Consider the following 18,089-nt stretch of genomic DNA (forward strand, 5'->3'; position numbering starts at 1 on the left):
TAAGTTGACAGTATATAGGCGATAAGTCAGATGTTGCCACTCAGCAGTCTGCAAGCCTTATCAGCCCTGCCACAGGCAGAGTTGGCCAACAGAGAGCTTAAAAATTTACTAATTAGTTGCCAACATTTAAGAATTAAGAGATTTCACAGTAAAGTCCAAATGTCTGCCTTCTCTTGAGAAGCAGGAAGCAGCGGCTGTTCCAGCCCTTCACATAGGAACCTCCTGGAGCCGGGCTCCCCCTCTAGGAAGGAGGGGCCTCCAGGTGCCCCTGTCTCCCAGCCCACCTGCTCTACACATTAACCTCCCTGCCTGGACCTGGTGCACCTTCAGGTTTGTGATTTGTGTTATACCTGGCTGGCCTTCCAAAGCATAACTTTAGGCATTCTTATTTAACCCTTTGGTTGTCTTGAAAAACTACACATGACAGATTCACGTGGTCACCGTGGTCACCTGCATTGGATGGACCCAGCTGACTACTGCAGAGCTGCAAGAAAAGAGCAGTTACACAGCTCCCTTCCCCATGCAGTGCAGGCACAGGGCTCTCTCCAGTTGGGGACTCACAGTTTGGCACCCAATTCTCTCTATCTCATTTTTTTTTGGTTTGTTTTTTGTTTTTTGTTTTTCCAGGGCTGCACCTGCAGTATATGAAAGTTCCCAGGCTAGGAGTCAAATCGGAGCTAAGAGCTGCCGGCCTACACTACAGCCACAGCAACGCATGATCCAAACCATGTCTGCGACCTATGTGCCAGCTTGTGGCAATGCTGGATCCTTAACCCACAGAGCAAGGCCAGGGATTGAACCCACATCCTCATGAATACTAGCTGGGTTCTTAATCCACTGAGCCACAACAGGAACTCCTGGGCACCCAATTCTCTTGCTCATTGCTCTTTCTGAGTGTTAAGTTAAGCTTGGCAGCTCTTTGGGCCCAGGACAGGGGTCTGGGGACAGAGGCCCCCGTTGTATCTTGGTGGTGGCTGGTCATCCAATAGTCCGCTGAAGGAGTCCTTCTCCTCCAAAGAGTAGAAAGCCCAGCAACCCTCCTACTTCTATCAGGCCAGCAGCCAGCAGTCTTGAGAAGCCATGAGAGCTGTGCCTCCTGGGATTGGCACATGCCCAGCCAGCATCAGGAGCCACAAGGGGCACTAAGGTGTCCTCTCCTCCTCTATCCCCCATGGACTCCATCGTTCTCTCCAGCCAAGTGCTAGGACAAGCGTCCAATCCTCCATCCCATCTGGGCTGGCCGCAGATACTGTGCACTCTGTCACTTTTGGCTAGCCCCATCTGCCTCTAGCCTAGGGTGCACCCTGCATCTGGTCTTCCTCACATGCCTCTGTGAGCTGGGCATCCCGACACGGAGTGAGGAACCGCCTTTCTGCCAGGCTGGTCACAGTACCGCTCCTCTGAGCCACTGACACTTTCACTCTTGACTTCAACAGTCCAGGTTGGTTCCACAGTTTCAGCTGAACACCATCCAAAGACATGGGAAGGGTATCACTATCCCAGATAACAGACCAGTAAGCAGGTTCAAAAGGATGCCACCGAGAGGGAGCTGGGATCTGACTATGCATCTGTGTGCTCCAAAGGCAATGCCCCTTCCTCTGAACTATCAGCAGCACCAGTTCCTGAATAAGCACTGTTGTGTTCCCTCAGATTCCCTCTATGAAGAAGGAAAAGGTGGGAGTGGGAGGGAGGAGGAAGAAAAAGCGGACATACTTGGGATTTCCACCCTGGCCCTTGTTACTGCTAGCCCTGAATCTCCCATTCAGTAGGAACCCAACACATCTCCTCCCCACCTGCCAGGGTACCAGGGCTTCGTGTAAAGGGCTTGGGGGATGAATGCATGTTTCTCCTGGCAAACATTTCCTTCCACATTTCTTTTCTCTCACACCTTCACACTGTTCTCCCACAGCATCTCCTTTCTCCCCAATCTCCACGTCTCCAAGTATGGACCACAACCCTTGTTCCTTGCTTTCTCCCGGCATTACTCAGGTCGCAGACACTGAAGACACAGGGGTAATGCACCAGAGGGGGGGGGGGGAGATGCCTTGCCACCCTGCATAGCAAACAGCTGAGAAATGAGTATTAGACACACCTATTAATGGTCCATCAACCGTGTCCACCTCTCTCCTTCAGTCAATTGACCCAGCAGCAGGTCACCATCAGAATCCCTGATGTCAACTATCAGCACATTTCAAAATTCAGGATGTGGACCTTGCCCAGAGTCACAGAAGATTTTCTTTTTCTCAATGTCCCGTGTCTTTACATTTTCTAAAACTCATCCATCCCTCCACTGACACAATAATGACTGGGCACCTTCTGGTGCCCAGCCCTGTGCTAGACACTGTAAAAGAGAAAAGGGGGGGATCTGTACCCCCAGAATGTTTCCTGGGCTTAATTCTTAGAGTAACCTTGCGAGTCAAGTACCATTAACTCCTTTGTACAGACAGAGAAGCAAAGCTCAGAAAGATGCACAGTGAGGAAGCGGGACAGAAGCTGGGCCAGGTCTGTTTGGAATTCTGCTCTTTCCCTGCCCCGTCAACCACACTAGAAGAGTGAAGTAAAATGCCCAGAGGGTCCCACGGAAGATGCTCTTCTGGTTGCCAGGGAGATAGACACGGGCAGCCTACCCATCCCCTCGCACTCTTTGCAGGTGTGTTGGCAGAGACAGGACTGTAATGGGGTGAAGGGGATCCCTCCTCTCACTTCTCAGATGAACTCTCAGAAGTACCCAGTTCACCTTCTGGAACCCTACCCCACCTGCTCCTCAACAGCGGTTATCACTGAGTCAGTCCACCATTTGCCACATTCTAGGAGGAAAATGGGCTTCCCCTGGATCTGTCAAAGGCAGCAAACTTCCTCTTTCTCCTAGTGGCATCTAGTGGAAAAGAGCTGGTCTGTGACTCAGAGTTCTGACTTCACACCCCAGCTCTGGCGCTCTATCTGCGGGAACATAAGCAAATCCCAAAATGCCCAGGCTCCGGGGCTCTGGGACAGCCCTGCCTTGCCAGCACTGCTGAGGAGATGAGAAGAGCTCATGGGTCTGAATAAGCAACCGTAATAAAGGCCTACTCCATCTCTCCCGCTCCACACCCCCCATCTCGCCACCCTCACCCCAAAGGTGAGCAAGGTCAAAACAAAGCCAGAAAACGGAAGCACATGGCCCCGCCCACAGACCTGTGGGCCATCTGCTTCCTCTCAGGAAGCTCATCGGAGAGCAGGGGACAGGTTACCAGATGACCCCCACGCACCATCTTGTACTGTTTCCACTCCCATGCTACGTGGCCTTGTGGTTCCCCTGAAGGGAGTTACCCTGGCATCTCCCTCCCCTGGCCCTTAAATCCAGGCTGACCCCCTGGCTTTGGCCCAGAGATCATGGCAGAAGCCCTGATGAACCAGGTTCAGACCTCGAGCTGCCCTGAGCACTTACCTTTGCCCTCTTGGACTCCGCTACTCCCCCATGAACAAGTGTGGGCTAACACCTGGTAATGAGAGACCCGGGCCTGGTCGCCAGTCTCCCCAGCTTACAGCCAACCAGCCACCATCCTAACTGGCCAACTGCAGCTGAATGGCCAGCTGACCACAGATGCATGAGCAAACCCAAACAAGATGAGTCCTGTCTGCCCAGGTCTGCTGAACAGGAGACTCATGAGCATGAGTATTCTTGAGTTTGAGGATGTTCTCTTCTCTTGGGCAAGTCGACTGGCAGGTTGGCACAAAAGGCAGACAACCAAGATGACCAAGGCCACGTTCCTAGGGGCACCAGACAAGGGCCCCATTTGGTAGCATGTGGAGGATGGTGCCCGATGTGGGCTGCCCAGGGCACAGACAGCTTCTCTGAGATGAATTCAGGCCAAGATGGGGCCACCTCACCTCAACTCTGCCTCTCTCAACACCCCAGCCTTTCCCTGGCTTCCCGCAGGGCTGAGGAAATGCTGCTGCTTTCCCGCTGGGCTCCCCACCCAACCCTTCAATCTACAAAGGGCTGACTCACCACCTCAGGGGAGGCCTCCCCAAGCTGAATTTCCTTGGGGATCTAGGAGCAGAAAGAGTAATTGAGTCATTTCACTGCTGCAGGCTGTCTCCCTTTGAAACGACTGTTTCTCGTGCCTGCCTACCGCCTCCCCTGCCCCAGCAGGGGCTACCTGCTAATAAGCCACGGGGACTCCCGTAGGGAGTAACTGACACTTTGCTGGCTAATGGCTCACAAAGGAAGGGAAGAACACCGTGTGACTCCCGACCATGCTTCAGGTTCAAGATCCCTCTCTCTGACCCCAAGAAGGAGCAGACGGGCCTCCCAGATAGCCTGGTAAGGCTCCCCTGGGCACTGGAACAGGGAGGCATGATTCAAAGCATAACTTGAACTAGAAACAGCACTCAACCAGAAAAACAAACTCCAGAAGATCGAGCAACAGTCAAGCCTTTCCTTTGATAAGGGCTTGGATGGTCCAATTGTTCATGGAAGAGAATTTAAGAAAGGGAATGTATATATATGTACAACTGGGTCACTGTGCTGTGTAACAGAAATTGGGACAGCACTGTAAACCAATTATAATAAAAAAAGATCTTTTAAATCAAACATTAAACTCTTTCAAAACAAGGTCTTACTCAGGTGCCCCGGGCTTGGCCTGAGCGTTAAGAATGCATTTTGTCTACCCATTGGATAATTGAGCATCTAGAAGATATTTGCATGGGACAGGAGTCAGGGCTCCTGGGAGCCCAACCTGTATCCATCCTTTTAAAAACCATTATCCACAGGCCCCAGTAGAGCCCTTAACAAAGATGAACATGTCCCAGCTCCTGCTCTCATGTACTCATTGGTCCCATGGGGAGAGAGGACCCTCTCTGAGGGTGGCCATGGAGGTTATGCTCAGATGCTGCAGGCCCCTGCAGGCCCATGACGGCTTTCCCAATATGCACAAGGTTCAGAAGGATGAGAGGGGTGTGGAGTCAGAGAAAGAAGGGGACAGTGGCTGGGACACAGGCCCTGGCGGGATAGCTCTCTGTTTCTTTCCCCATCTCTGCCAGACCTTGAATTCTGGGCCTTGGGCATCCTTGAGCTCTAAACCTACCAAAACTAACCCTCCAGACTATCTCTTCCTCCTAAGCTCATTTCTAAGAATTTCTAAGGGGGGAAAATAAAAGGATTTCTCAGACTCAGACTCATTGCACTTTTACTAAAGTAAAATCCGTAAACAGTGGGATATAATTAAATGCAAATGCGGGGCCACATTTTAAAGTTAATCTTCTATAATTAATTAGTAATTTTAAGCATTCTGATAAATGATACTTAAATGGCACAGAATTATCCTAGCTCTGAGTGATAAAGTCATCTGCTGAAGATTTACCATGTTGGAGTGAGAAATATTTGCATATATCATGTGGGACAACAGAATACTGCAATTACTTAATTTACCTTTGCTATGAATGTATTAAAAAGTGCAGGCTTTATATTCAAATTGTGGGAGCAAACTCACTCACTGCAGCAAACTGAGAGGCAATTGATTTGAAGCCAGACGTTAACCCTGGCTGTGACTCTAGTAAGGATTAACTTGGCCTCCAGCCACACTCTTGGCCTGGGAAACCAGTCCAGGTGAGGGTAGGTAGGGATGTTGGAAGTGGCCCTATCCACCTTTGTCCCTTCACAGTCTCCTACTCCTCCCAGCCTGGGAGAAAGGTGCCCCCCCCCACCTCATTCCCAGAGCAATAAGAAGCTGTCCTACAAAGGGATGCTCCCCTTGCTGTTCTTTCTTCATCCTTCTCATTACAGAAAGATATTTGCAGTATTATTCTACCTGCAAAGATAAAGGCCACCAGCTACAACCATTACTTGGTGCTGGTATTTCCTTCCCAGCTTTGCAGTGCCTTCCCCAGACTGCTCTTCCATCAGCAGCACCTTTCAGTTTTCTGTGTGTGCACATGCACACATGTGCCTGTTGGGCTGTGCTACTCTGAGCGTCTGCTTGTACTAGCATATGTGGCTGGTTGGCTGTATCACTGTTCGACGAGTGTTCGTGTGTGTGTGTGTGTGTGTGTGTGTGTGTGTGTGTGGTCTCCCACACCTGCTTGCACCAGTGCTTATGCGAGCCCTCTCCCAACACACTCACCTCCCTGCCACTGCTCTCCTCTGCAGCACCACACACCACTCCAAGAGCAGCCCACCCCACTCACTGACCAATGAACCAAGAGAAGGCCAAAGACAGAGTTCTGAAGCAAACATGAGCCTTCCCAAGAGCAGTCCTTTTTGTTCGTTTTTTGTTTTTTTATGGCTGCACCTGCGACATACGGAAGTTCCCAGCCTAGGGTTCAAATCGGAGCTGCAGCCATGGCCACAGCAACACAGGATCCAAGCCACATCTGCAAGCTACACCACAGCTCACAGCAATGCTGGATCCTTAACCCACAGAGCAAGACCAGGGATCGAACTCTCCTTCTCATGGTTACTAGTTGGGTTTTACTAATAACCCTGAGCCACAATGGGAACTCCAAGAGCAGAATTTTTTAAGACCGAAGCCCTTGCTGATAGGTTGGTCAAGGATCACCAGTCAAAAAGGCAACCCAGGCATACAAGAAAAGGTAGATTTCTATCGGAGATAAGAAAGATAAAATACCATCAGGACATAAGAGTTGGGATGGGAAGGAGCCTAACCTTATCTACATCAAGCTAATACAATGCAGGAGGAGAGGTTACTTTAATGGCAATTCTGTAAATTATCTTCCAAGGTAAAATAAAATGTGTTCCCTGTGATTATTTACTTTTCACCAACACTTTGGTAGGTATGTAGTGTAAATAAGAATTAGAAATCAGTAAGCCATCTTATCTTACCAAGTATTTTATCAGGAGATATGCATTTTAAAAAAATAAAAAGGGACTTCCCATTGTGCTCACCAGGTTATGAATCTGACTAGTATCCATGAGGATGCAGGTTCAATCCCTGGCCTCACTCAGTGGGTTAAGGATCCAGCATTGCTGTGAGCTGCAGTGTAGATCACAGATACAGCTTCGATCTGGCACTGCTGTGGCTGTGGTGTAGGCCAGTAGCTATAGCTCTGATTTGACCCCTGGCCTGAGAACTTCCATACGCTGGAGGTGTGGCCCTAAAAAATAAATGAAAAAGGAAAAAAAGACATGCACTATTCACTGCAGCACTATTCACAACAGCCAAGACACGGAAATAACCTAAATGCCTATCGATAGATGAATGGATTAGAAAGATGTGGTACATATATAGAACAGAATAATATTCAGCCATAAAAAAGGACAAAATAATGCCACTTGCAGCAACATGGGTGGAACTAGAGACTCTCATACTGAGGAAACTAAGTCTGAAAGAGAAAGCTATCATATGATAAGATTATCATATGATAATCACTTATATGTGAAGTCTAAAATATGGCACAAATGATCTATCCACAAAACAGAAAAGATCATGGACATGTATCACAGACTCGTGTTTGCCAGGGGGAGGGGAAGAGAGTGGGATGGATTAGGAGTCTGGAGTTAGTAGATGAAGACTGTTGCATTTGGAGTGGACGGGCAATGAGATCCTGTGGTAGAGCACAGGGAACTATCTAATCACTTGTGATAGAACATGTGAGAAAAAGAATGTGTGTATATATATATATGACTGGGTCACTTTGCTGTGCAGCAGAAATTGACAGAACATTGTAAATCAATTATAATAAAAAATTTAAAAGTAAAATTTAAAAATCAAAAAAAAAGAAAAATATAAAATATCCATTCATTCACTCATTCCTTCAACAGTCATCATGGGCAAAGACATGTGCTGCTCTTAGAAGACAAAAAGATGGGCATCACCCAGTCTCTGCCCGTGAGAGGGTCACATTCCCATGGGAGGGAAAGGCTCCCAATTCTGCAGGCTGCACAGAGCTGGATGGTCCTCAGACTGTGGGGCACGGGCAGGGCACAGTGTCTGCCTCATGAACTATGAGCAAGCCATGGCAATTCTTCTGCATAAATATTTAAAATAGCTTAATTTTTCTACTCTTTCCAGTACAAGAGAGAGGGAGAGGAGAGAAAGTGATAAAGAAGATGCAAAAGGACAGAGGGAGGCATAAGCACAGCTTAGGGATAGAAGCACAGAAATGATGAATGAGAATTAAAATTGCCACCCACATGCCCAGAGAGGGCCCTGGTGGATGAGAGCCCCAGGGCAGGCCCTCTCAGCTGGCTTCCAGGAGAGCCTGGCACAATGATGACTGTGGTGCAGCTGCAATATTCCAGGAGGTCCCCAGGAGGAGGTACTGCTGCTATGATCCCAACTGATAATTGATATAGTTCCTGAACCATACTAGTACCCAATCTCCACTAGATGGATGAATGACTGGGTGGGTGGATGGGTAGATGGACGGAAGTACTGACAGATGAACTCACGAATGGATGGATGGATGGACAGATGGACACATCAACACAGGGACAGCCGATGGATGGATGGAGAGAATCTCTTCCAGAAAGATGAGATGAAGCTCAGGGCCAAAACTGACTGTGAACTGAAGCATTCCCCATCGAACCTGACCTAGAGAAGAAAAAGCAATGAGACATACATACCTGCAACAGCACTGGGGCTATGGTTACTGAGGCCACTATAGATCATCAACCTTAAAGACCCTGAAAAGGAACTCAAGAACAGACAGGTCCCGAAGTTTGGATTCCCCAGCCTGGACTTGGGAGCCCCCTCCTGCTGACAGAGCCTCAGCCCCACCACATCCTGCAACACACACACACACACTGCTACAACCACACAACACGCGTGTCCCTGAAGACAGTGGGTCTCTCCAGACCTCGGTCTCTAGCCCCACCTTGGCCATGAGGTTAATGAAAGTTCATTCCTATAGACCTAGACCCAGTGTCACCTACTCCAGGGAGGGTCCCTAACCCCTGGTCATCCCATCTCTCCCAGGCCAGATGCTCCATCCTAGATGCTCTCACAGAATCTCGCCCACACCTCTGCTTATATAGGTGAATGGGATCTGTTTAAATCTCTGTTCTCCCCATCAGGCTGAGAGCCCCATGAGAGCAGGGATATTAGCCTTAGTGCCCGGCCCAGAAGTTGGCACAACACCCAGGCTCATTAAGTGCTAGACAAATAAAAGAAGGAATTCCTGAGCAGAGGGGAGGAGCCTCCAGCAACCAGGAGCCAGGAACAAGACCCCTGCCCTTGGCACCTCTGAGCAGCTGTCACCTTGATCATTTTAGGACTTCCCTGGTCCTAGAGAGAGGAAAGGACACCCACATCCCAATTCCTCCAGCTGGTGGTTTGGGATGACAGGCTGCATGAGAATAGCACCATAGACATGTGTCACCATCCACTACATCTCTGCATAGCAGACGACATCTTAGAAATGAGCCTAGGCGTGGCTTAGGATAGAATGAGTCCAATTCAGTCCCAATTAGGTGTAATTGGAAGGTGCCACCTCCTCTCACGCAGAGATCCCCAGTGCTGAGTTCATGGAAGGGTTTGCTCCATGGCATGTGCCCTTGCAGCCCCCAAGGGCAGCCCCACGGGGAGCTCAAGGTCTGGGACCGGAAGACCTGAGTCCTTTCATCCCTGAGCCCAGTATCTCCAAGGGGAGTCTTTTAAAAAAGATAATGCGCTGATGCGGTGATTATTAAGACTATGATGAAAAGATCTCAGAGGAGTGAATGTGGATTCAAAACTGAGTGATGAAAAGCTGAGGGGAGCTTGAGGTGGGGCCTATGATATGAACCACAGGCCCCCTCAAGCACACCCCAGTGCCTCAGACTATGGCACCCCCCCACACTCACCTACCATCAAGGCTAAGCTCCCCAGACCTATAACCCCTGGCCAGGATGGCCCCCAAAGTGGGGTCACAGAGAAGCCAGCAGTGCATGGGCCCCCAAACTAAGCCCCCCACCCCCACCCGAGCACATTCCTGGATGCTGGGCGAGCAGCCTCTCACAGCAGAACATATGAACAGCCTGCTGAACCCCGACAGCCATGTCCCGTGTCATGCATAATTTGTCACTAACGACAGTGGAAGTGCCAGCCTTCCCAACAGATTCATGTGCAGCAAAGTGTAAAAGATTCAAGCAGAACCAACTTCTGCCCTCACTCCTATCAGCCAGATTTTCTGAGTGGGGAGGGGATAAGTTACAGCTGGGAGGGCCACATAACCCACCCCTGCTGTAACTTGTCCATGCCAGGTCTGATGGGACACAAGACCAACATGTCATCAAAAGCGATGCAGCTGTGAGGCCATCTACTTCCCCACTCCCACCAGTGTTCCGTGTTTGGTAAAATTCAGAATGTGTCCTGGCGAAGGGTCACCCTTGTCACAACAAAGAAGAGGTTGGGTCAGTCTGCTCACAAAGCCCAAGAAATGCTTCTGGGCAGTGAACAAAGGGTTGTTCCAGAATTGGCATTGCCAAGTCTCTCCTAGGGGACCTACTGGGCCAACCATACAGGTCTTGCTCACCTCCAGAGTCCAAATTCCTTCACCTACCATGCTTAGTAGATGAGCATAAGCGCCCTAAACACCTCTGCCAGACCCTGGACAGAAGCAACTACACTGTATTTTCTTCTATAAAATCAGCGCGGCTGTGTTCTACCCACTGCAGTTACCACCATACTTGTATTTTCCACACAGGCAGACCTCAGAGACACTGTGGGTTGGGTTCCAGACCACCACAATAAAGCAGATAGTGCAACAAAGTGAGTCATATGAATTTTCTGGTTTCCCAGTACACAAAAGAGTTATGTTCACACTCTACTGTCATCTATTAAGGGTGCAATAGCATTAAAGCTTAAAAGAAAAGATATATAAACCCTAATTTTAGAAATTATTGCTAGGTGTTCTCTTGTGGCACCGTGGGTTAAGGATCCGGCGTTGCTACCGCAGTAGTCTGGGTCCCCGATGTGGCATGGGTTTGATCCCTGGCCCGGGCGTGGCCAGGCCAAAAAAATACATGTAGCAAAAAATGCTAACCCATCATCTGACAACACAGGGTTGCCACAAACCGTCAATTTGTGAAAAACACAATTATCTCCGAAGTGTAATAACGTGAGGTGTGTGCCTGTGGTCATCACAGTAACAGCACAGAGGGGCTCTGGAGTGGTCAAAGTGGGACTCGAGTCCTGTTCAACACCCCCGTGGCCGCTTGCCTGACCCTAAGAGGGTCACTTAACTTTTTTAGCTTTGGTGCCCTCATTTACAAAGTGTGAGGATTATAGAAGGCACCCACAGGGCCGGGTCGGTGGCGGGCACCCAGGAAATGGTGACAGCCCCTCCCAATGGCAGGCATGTGGGACCAGAGACCAAGACCAAGCAGCTGAAGCTGGAGGCAGTGAAGCCCAGGTGATGTCTGACCACATGGTCTTCCATTGCCCCTCCCGGGAGCGTGTCATTCTTGCCCCAAATTAAGAACAGTCACTCCAGGGGCAACTCCAGCTCCGCAGTCCACAGCAGAGTAAAGGCTTTGCCAATGCGGTCTGGGGGATCAAGAAAGCATCGGCAAAGTCAAGCCAAGTGTATCCAACACTGCAGAGTTTGCATAATTAGCCACTTGGAAATAAGATCTTTAGGCTAGTCACGGTTATGCGTTAAATCCTTGCAGGGCCTAGAAACAGGGCAAGGGTTGCCTTCATCTAGAAGGTAAATGATGAATGTGCACAATGAACAGGTACAGAAGCTTCTTGAGAAGGCACGTGTCACATGCTTTATCATGTCCGTCACCTCCTCCATCCCTACTTTCAGAGGAAGACGCTGAGGTTACAAAGGTGAGGCGAGTTACCCAAGGTCGCACAAAGAGTAAATGAGGGAGCTGGACTTGACCCCAAAGCCGCTTACCTCCAAAGTCAATGTTCTTCCTACTGGCAAGCTTAACAGCAGAGCAGTGGCAAGGAGGAAAGGAAGCAAGAAAAGGGAGGCAAGGGATTGGCAGAAGAGGGAGCGGAGGAGCCGGGCAACATTTAGCAGAGGCCAGCTCCAGAGCAGACTCCCACTGGGGGAATTTAGCAAAGAGAAAAACCTTCTGAGGAGCAGACACTGGCACGTACACTGCTGGGGACATTCTGAGAAAGCTTGGGCACATTAGTGCTGCTAATCCTAGCCTGCCCATGACTGGTCTGCATCCCTTCATACGGGGAAACATGTTCCAGTGAAAATGCCGAGCACCGCCCGGACCTCGCAGTGGGGCTGACCACCAGCGTGATCAGGGACCCGATTAGCCTCGAGCGGCAGGGCTGCCAGCCAAACGGCACCAAATTAAGCATTCTGAATTTTAAGTTTTCCAGCAGTGGGCTTCTGCTGGCTCCCGATGCATGAGGTAGCATTTTGAGTAATAATTAATTAGAGGAGAAAGCAGAATAAGCAAGCAAAGGACATCGAATGGAATTAGTATAATTCTGCCTTTCACTTCATTTTACATTCGGAGAGGCCCAACAGGTGACCGGGGTTGGAAAGGAAAACGCTGGGAGCATTCAGAAGCCCCCTGACCCCTTCAGTCTACCTCTACTACCAGGCACGTCACACCCCCAGCTTGTCCCTGAAAAACTAGCCCAGGCCAGAGAGGGACCTGCCAACTCCAGGTTGACACCTCTTTGCCATTAGACCACCAGGGCTGGCACCAATCAGCCAGCACATAGAATATTTCTAGTTGTCTGTTCTCAAATTAATGGATAATGTGTTAAACTGGTGGGCCTTGTCTTCATTAGAAGGTCCTAATCCCTAATAGAGGTGTTTAAAGAAAAAAAAAAAAAAGTCATTGATTATCCCAGGCACCAAAGAAATAAGCACATACACCAGGCATCATTGGTGATATGCAAATGACACCTCCTCCAGGTACCAACACATCCCAAAGCAGAGCTGCCCACCTCTGCAGAGAACTGGAAATTTATTTTATCCCTAGAGGCTTACACCTGTCAACAAAGAGAGGAAAATTAAAAGGAAAAAACAACAAACAAACAGCCTGGGTTTTGCTGCAGAAATCTCTGGCAGTGACTTATAACCAGGCTTCCCATCAGCCGCCCCCAGCCTCTCAGCATCTGGGCAGGCCTTGGGTCACCTGACAGGGACTTGTTGGGAGCCAAGCTGTGCTGGGGTCTCTCCCTTCATGGCATGTGCTGTGGGACCAGCACCAAAGACTCCCCATGGTCCATTTCAGACACACCTGAGCAAACTGCACCTGCAACCCACCTGAGCCTCCCCCAGGGAGGCCTGGGCAGCGCTGCAGGCAGCGCCCCAGGCCCCACCACCTACCTCATTGATGAAGGAGTGCGCCCCCTGCGGGCTGAGCAGCAGGATGGCCCGGCGCAGAGTGTCCCGGTAGCGGTTCAGCTCCTCTGTCTTCATTGTGGTGAAGAGGCTGGTGAACACCTGGCTAATGTTCTTGTCCACCTTTTGTAAAGAGACGTCGAGGCCCAGCCGCGAGGCCTGGTCCAGAAAGCTTTGGAGCCCACGGATATCTGAGCAGTGAAGAAGAGGAAAGGGAGAGAACCATCTTTAAGCGGGAAGGGACCTTAGAGGGAGTCTAAACTCCCTTCCTCCCCCTACTGCTTCCACCCAATAGAAATGAAAGTTCTGGCAGTCTGTCCTGGTGGCTGCATGGGGTGGTGGTCCCTAGTCCTGGACCCCTGTTCCCTCCACCTCGCTCTGCTCCCCAGGGCTGTGACTCCTTGGCTCTCACTGCTGAGCTAAGACTACCAGACTGTCCCAGCCCAAGGGTGCCTAGCCCTGGTCCCTGCCTCAGTACTGTAACTAAACCGCCTGTACCTCATACCTCAGCCCTGAGGCTTGAGTCTCTGACTTGTTCCAGGCACTTGATTTTCCTGGCTGAACTTTCCTCTTCCACTCTCTTTCTAGCTGGAGTGACTTTCACCTCGAGTCCAACCAGAATTTCACATCCTGACTAGTTGAGAGGTGAGCAGGTGGTCCAGGATGGTCCTGGACTGAACACCATCCTGGCACTTTGATGGAGCATCTGGGAGAGAGACCCGCTCTTCTTCCCTGCTCTTTCCCCCATGGTCGCCAGGAGGAACGGATGAAAGCCTAGGACAGGAGCGGGGCATGGGAAGCTGGAATAAATGACCAGGGAGCAGGCTTCCAAAGGAGCTTGGGACCCAGCTCTACCACATATTAGTGCAAACCCACTCTTGTGAGGGCTGACAGTGCCTAACTTTTTCAAAAACGAGGGCCCAAATCTCTCAGCAGCAGCCCTGCACGGCCATCTGGCTGCTCCAAAAGGAGCTCTGCCCAAGAATGGAGGCAGCAAGCAGGTCCGAGGGCTGGGCATGCTCCAAATGATGTCATTTAAGCTTCAGGGTCCATCTAGAAAGCTTGTTTCTCCTGGATTTTTTGGTTCCATGAGCCAAAAGAATACCCTTCCTGCCTAAGCCATCTTGAGCTGGATTTCTGTCACTTGCAGCCCAAAGTCTCAATGGATAAGTCAGTTTTCAAGCCGGGGACATTTGCTTCATCTGGTGTGTATCTGTGTTCCAGTTCTGAAAGGCAGGCCCTGCACCTGAGCCACCCTCTCTGGGCCAGCCCACGTTGTATGAGCTGTACCCTCCCAGTGCCTGGGGTGCCCATGGGCTGCCTCAGGCACACCTGGCCCATCCAGTCACCCCAAATCAAATTCAAAGTACGCAGTGTTTTGCATCTACTCTTCCATTTAGAATGGATAAGCAATGAGGGCCTGCTGTACAGCACAGGGAACTATATTCAATCTCTTGGGATAGACCATGATGGAAAATAATATGAGAAAAAGAACATATACATTTATATATATATAACTGAGTCACTTTTCTGTACAACAGAAACTGGCACAACGTTGCAAATCAACTATACTTTACTTTTTAAAAAAAAAAAGGGGGGGGGATGCACAGTGTTAATTCAACCCGTCTGTTTTTCTCAACCAGTCCCTTTCCCACTTTCACTTCACGCCCATTCCACAAACTTCTTGAACTCCACACGTGCCAGGCACAGTTGCAATCTTGCTGGGAGGTGAGCTCACCAGTAAGTCTAATCCTAACCGAACAGGACAAGAGTGGCCATCAAAAACCAAGTACAGTGCCAGGGAGGAGACTGGAACACCCAGGCAGTCATGACTGGGGTGCTTTGGGGAACATACACAGGGTGCCTATTTCCCACCATGGGGGAGGGGGAAGCCCTGGAATGGGTCTGAGTACCTTCCATGGACTCAGACACTTCGAATTTAGTACAGTTCCTTAAATACCCAGGCAAAGCATACATGTACTTTGTGCCTCAGTGTTTTCATCTGTACACTGGGGATGAAAGTCCCTGACTACCATTTCCACAGGACTTTGAGGAACCACAGTTCTTGAAGGTACCACCTGCCTGCATCTTAGGAGCCTGCCCCTAGGAGGCCCGGAGAGCCGACTTTCTAACAGTCCATCGGAGAACACAGCCATACCCAAATGAGAGCCCCAGGGGCCCTTCTAGAGATGGCAAACATGTGACTGATATTCAAGTTCATGTGTTCAAGTCTAGCCACGACCTCAGCCAGTTTTGTCCATCAGCAGCCTGGCTCCTGGAGCACAAACATGTGCTCAGAACTGCCTGCCTGACAGAACAGGGGGTCTCAGGGTTGCTTTACCGACTGAATCAGGTAGAGAAAAGGAGGCAGAAAGGGTCCTCTGCACCAAGCCCTAGGGCTCCCCCAAAGCTGCCAAATGAGACAAGATGGCCATCTTTCCCCCCAAAGGGGACCACACAGTGCCTTACACCTGCCCCAGCACCAGGGGCTCCTAACACACAGGCCCCAGGTGGCAACACCCCTTGGATTCCCAGAGAGGCCATGCAGTCCCCATCCAGCTGCTTGGGTCCCTAGAGATCTGTAGCCTCAAAGCCTCTTGAAACAAAAGTCTGAAGAGGAGGTGTTTCAGAGCTTCTGCATGCATCAGAGGGAATGGTCTGGCAAATGGGCAGAAAAGACTCAAGGAACAGAAGGGCAGCAGGGGGAGGGGACCCCCAACGAGAAAAACTCAGGGCTGGTGTTAACCCTGGCCCATCCCTCTCCTGAGCACGGCACAATTCATGCCTGCCCAAGCTTGAGAGCATCTCAGCACCCAGCAGACACCCACGCCCAAACCAGTAGCAGCTCGTGTGCCAGGCATGCAATAGCTTGTGCCCAAATGGCCTTGATGGTTTCCTCTCCATCTGGGCTGTCACTCGTCACCTGTGGCTATTTAAATTTAAACTTAATTTCACTAACATTAAAGATAATCACACGCTCAGTTCCTCAGTCACATTAGCCACATTTTAAGTACTGTCTGGCTGGTGGCTATCGTCCTGGATAGTACAGATATAGATCATATATATACGATCCGATCCGTGATGAGGGATCATCACAGAAAGTTCCAGTGCACAGTCTGCCTGAGAAACTGTCTTATAACCAGTGCATTGGAAACAACGTTCCCAAACACAGGAGAGGAGCTGCATTACAGCCTCTCTATTCCCATGCCTCTTGCCCTGTCACTTTGAAGACCCTTCCAGCTCCGGCCCTAGGTTCAACCACATGACCTGTTTTGATCTATGGTATAAGCAGGTGTTTGAGTAAGTGTGCGTTTCTGTTTCCACTCTCGGACCCTGCCACCACCATGAGAACAGCCCTAGGCTAGCTTCCCAGAGGGATGCAGACACACATGGAGAAGAATCAGGTGCATCAGTGAGCCCAGAGCAGAACTGCCTGGTTGATCTATAGACTCACCAACAAAAGCAATAAATGACTGTTGTTCTAAGCCACTAAGTACGGGGATGGTTTGTTTCTCAGCAATAACTAACTGATAAAACAAGTTCATCAGAAGCATTTTACCTAATACATCTTATGAAAATTTCACTGAGAGCAAGGCCAGCGTCTTAAAAAATCACCCTACACACAGCGTTCCCACAGGGGGCTAGGGAAAAGGGACACTAGTAGTTTCTGTAGCCCTGTCCCTTCTCTTGGACACCAATGGTCTTACTGCTGGCTGGCCTTGACTCTGACTCAGATCTGAGCACAGCTGATGGGACAGGCATGAAGAGAGCACTCTGAGACCCACCATCTAGCAGCTCCCACTCCTCTTCTGGTGCTTTCCACGGCCACTGCAAGTCTTTAAATTGGCAGAGCCTGGCAATGTCTGCAGAGTCGTGCTTTCTGCACCTTGACACAAGCCCAGGAGCAATGAGGGCTCCAGCGTGGCTCTGTGTGTATGCCCACAGGTCCACAAGTCTGCTCGGGCTCCAGGGACCTCATACATCATGCCAGCATGGCTGGTCCTCACAGGCTAGGGGAGAAGTCCTCTTCAGTCTCTTCGCTGAGGCCCCCCTGCCTAAATCCATCCCAACCCAGAAGATTTTCATTTCCTAGAAAATAGGAGGTACCATGGGAGGGGTGGCCACTATCTCAGGACCAACAGGTACATATGAGGACATGCACACAGAGAGCACAGGCCCTCAGCTGCTGCGCTTCTGCCCTCTGTTCAGGTAGCCCTTGATGGAACTGAGCCGTCACAGAGAGTTTAAGCTCCCTGTCAGTGGTCGGCTTCTCACACCTGGAATAAGTGATGCCAACTGAAGGCACCGCTCCTGAGGGACCACAGCCGCAGGCTACAGTTGCCTGCTCCCACTTGGCTGAAAAGGTCAGCTCTCAGCCTCTGAAGGTCTTATTCAGCTGCACTTGGGAAGGGCTGGGGGGCAGAATAACCGTCAGGAGCAGAAGCTAACTTTGCCACCCTCCTACTGTTCCCCAGGAATGGGCCAAGGAAGGCCGCTTCTCCAGCAAAAGTCCTTTCCTCCCTACCAGAGAACAGGTTTGTAATGCCACCCTCCCCCCATCCCCCCAAGAGAGCCAGCTGTCCACCGCTGCTCCCCAGAAAGGAAGACCTCTCCAAGAAGTTAGACAGGGCCTGGGCTGCTTGCGAGGCAGCAGAGCGGGCACCCCTTTGGCCCCTAAGGACCTTACCCCAGGCCCTTCCGCTGGGAGTTCTCAGGCAGACTGGCCAGCCAGGCCCACCACTGCTGGTGCAGCTCCCCCAACCAGACCCACCCTCACCGGAGAAGGAGGTGATGGGGCCACAGTGGGCTTCACCCAGGTTCCATCCAAGAAGGGGCAG

At 50.5% G+C, this 18,089-nt stretch overlaps 1 protein-coding gene across 2 annotated transcripts in view; it reads right to left on the reverse strand.

The window, feature by feature from the left end:
• GRID1 (glutamate ionotropic receptor delta type subunit 1) overlaps positions 1 to 18,089 on the reverse strand; it is a 686,225-nt gene that overhangs the window by 463,753 nt on the left and 204,383 nt on the right. For both annotated transcript variants that reach the window (XM_047761781.1, XM_047761782.1), the window contains exon 4: positions 13,237 to 13,442. In XM_047761781.1, the coding sequence (XP_047617737.1) occupies positions 13,237 to 13,442 (206 nt within the window). The remainder of the gene's footprint in view (positions 1 to 13,236; positions 13,443 to 18,089) is intronic.

This window comes from Phacochoerus africanus, chromosome 15 (assembly GCF_016906955.1).
Source record: "Phacochoerus africanus isolate WHEZ1 chromosome 15, ROS_Pafr_v1, whole genome shotgun sequence".
Classification (NCBI taxonomy): Eukaryota; Metazoa; Chordata; class Mammalia; order Artiodactyla; family Suidae; genus Phacochoerus; species Phacochoerus africanus.